The sequence below is a fragment of the Protobothrops mucrosquamatus genome, unplaced genomic scaffold (genome assembly GCF_001527695.2).
Source record: "Protobothrops mucrosquamatus isolate PMUCROS unplaced genomic scaffold, P.Mucros_1.0 scaffold20947, whole genome shotgun sequence".
Classification (NCBI taxonomy): Eukaryota; Metazoa; Chordata; class Lepidosauria; order Squamata; family Viperidae; genus Protobothrops; species Protobothrops mucrosquamatus.
In genome coordinates this window covers 1-2,444 of record NW_015406703.1, presented here as the reverse complement: position 1 = coordinate 2,444, position 2,444 = coordinate 1, and the positions used below count along the sequence as shown (strand labels likewise).

The 2,444-nt window shown below is 47.5% G+C and overlaps 1 protein-coding gene across 1 annotated transcript; it reads right to left on the bottom strand.

Annotated features, from left to right (window-relative positions):
- Positions 1-81: 81 nt before the first annotated feature.
- LOC107301964 (negative elongation factor B-like) lies at positions 82-2,101 on the bottom strand (the record flags this gene model as incomplete). Its single annotated transcript, XM_015831107.1, has 3 exons — positions 82-184; positions 965-1,077; positions 1,916-2,101. Coding segments are annotated over 3 exons (402 nt in total), but the record flags the coding sequence as incomplete, so codon positions are not given.
- Between the last annotated feature and the right edge of the window lie 343 nt (positions 2,102-2,444).

Sequence of the window (2,444 nt, the reverse complement as noted above, 5' to 3'; positions counted from 1 at the left end):
TTAAGGTCCATTTCATCATTTATCCCTGAGGTTAACCCCGCAGGGCCAATCCTATCCAGAGGATAATGCAGTTTAACTTACCCTGGGTAACACCTCTTGACCAATCAGCTCCTGCAAATGCCGGATCGTGCTCAAAACCAAGGTGTTGATGGCAAACGGATCGCACAAGATCATCGACAGGTCCCTAGGGAAGGAGAGAGAAACAAGCAAACGCATCAAATGCACCTTTGCAGCAAGCTACTTTTCGAGGCTCGCTTTCCCCAGGGTAGAATTCCTCCTAATTTTGGTCTTTTAGTGGATTAAAACCTAAGTCCTGCTCTGCTTTCATTGCCTCTGTGGTCTCAAGTAACCTCCTGGCTGACGAAGACTTCTGCAGAACTTGCATATAGGCAGTCGACCTACAGCCATGGGTCTGTCTAGTTTAACGAAGAGAAGGACGAGGGGGGACATGATAGCAGCGTTCCAGTATCTCAGGGGCTGCCCCAAAGAAGAGGGAGTCAAGCTATTCTCCAAAGCGCCCAAAGGCAGGACAAGAAGCAATGGATGGAAACTAATCAAGGAGAGAAGCAACCTAGAACTAAGGAGAAACTTCCTGACAATCAGAACAATTAACCAGTGGAACAACTTGCCTCCAGAAGTTGTGGGTGCTCCAACACTGGAAGTTTTTAAGAAGAGACTGGACAGCCATTTGTCCAAAATGGTATAGGGTTTCCTGCCTGAGCAGGGGGTTGGACTAGAAGACCTCCAAGGTCCCTTCCAACTGTATTATTATTATTATTATTATTATTATTATTATTATTATTATTATTATTATTATTATTATTTCCAATCCAGGCAGTTTGAGAACAAAGCCTCAAAAGGAAACACAACAGCCGATTCCCCATCCCGTTTCGTGAATGGTTTTAATCGTTTTGGCAAGCGGAAAAAGCCTCTTAAGCCTGCCTCCAGGTTCTTCAGCACTTACCCCAGCACTTGCTCTTGGGCCTTTTTCACTCCGTCGAGGAAGCCCTGCAGCTCCCGCGCCCGCTTGTTGTCGACAAACTTCTCCCGAATGCAAGCGTCGAGGCACCACGTAAACTGCCAAGGGGAAAAAGATTTGACATAAAGTGTGAATAGGAGGACAGCTGGCCAGCTCCTGAAAGAATGCAGGCACCAGGAAAGGGAAGTGGTGAGGCTAGAAAGCTGGAGACAGTCAGTTCTAGTCCTGCTTCAGGCCTGAAAACCGGTTGGGTGACTTTGGGCCAATCACCAGGAGACGGTGAGTTCTAGTCCCGCCTTAATCATGAAAGCTGGCTGGATGATTTAGGGCTAAATATCAGGAGACAGTGAATTCTAGTTCTATCTTTGGCATGAAAGCCAGCTGTGTGACTTTGGGCCTATCACCAGGAGACGGTGAGTTCTAGTCCCACCTTAGTCATGAAAGTTGGCTGGATGACTTAGGGCCAAATACCAGGAGACAGTGAATTCTAGTTCTACCTTAGGCATGAAAGCCAGCTGTGTGACTTTGGGCCTATCACCAGGAAACGGCGAGTTCTAGTCCCGCCTTAGGCATGAAAGCCAGTTGGGTGACTTTGGGCCAGGCTCTCTCTTTCTCTCAGACCAGCCCACCTCACAGGGTTGTTGTTGAGCAGAAAAAAGGAGGAGGAGGAATTTGTGTCGGATATGTTTGTCATTTTGAATTCTTTGTAAAAAAAAGTATAGAAAGACGGAATACAAATAAGTAAAAATTAAACATCGGTTTCTTCTTAGATGGAGTGGCCTGTTTTCAATCCCCGCTTAGTTTGGGAAGGGGACAATCTGAGTTGCCAACAAGGTTTCTCTCAGCCGGGATTATTATTATCTTTTTGGACGGCAGCAAAACTCTTATTGCTGCCGAAGGGCTGGAGAGCTGCACAGCTGTTTCTTGCGTGGGTACCTTGTGGCAGGGGTCCACCGTGCAGATCTCGCTGATGTCCAGGTCGTGGAGGGACATGAGGAGCTCCGCCCTCAGCGTGCAATAATGGACGTTCCGCGTCCGGAGGAAGAGCGTCCGGAGGAACTGAAGCACCATGTCGTACAGCTTCACGTTCTTCCCGATCATCTGGGTCAGCTTCTGAACCACCTTTGAAACAAAGACAGAGCAAGATTCTGAGTGCCTCCAGCAATGGGGGGGGGGGGAGAGAGGGAGGAGGGCAGAATCAGGGCTGTGGAGTCGGTAGATAAATGTTCCGACTCCGACTCCTCAGTTTTTTGTACTTCCGACTCCCCGACTCCTCTGTATTAATAAGCTAACAATCGGAGTTTACAAGTTTTTATAGCCTTAGCTGAATGACAGCAGTTTTTCCAATGGTTTACAGCTTCAGTCTTGAACTATTGACCCTCCATTCCCTTCACTTATACAAGTGTCTCTAGTCCTGCAAAAAACATTTACTTAATCCCTTATCAGTGAGAGGCTAGGTTACCCA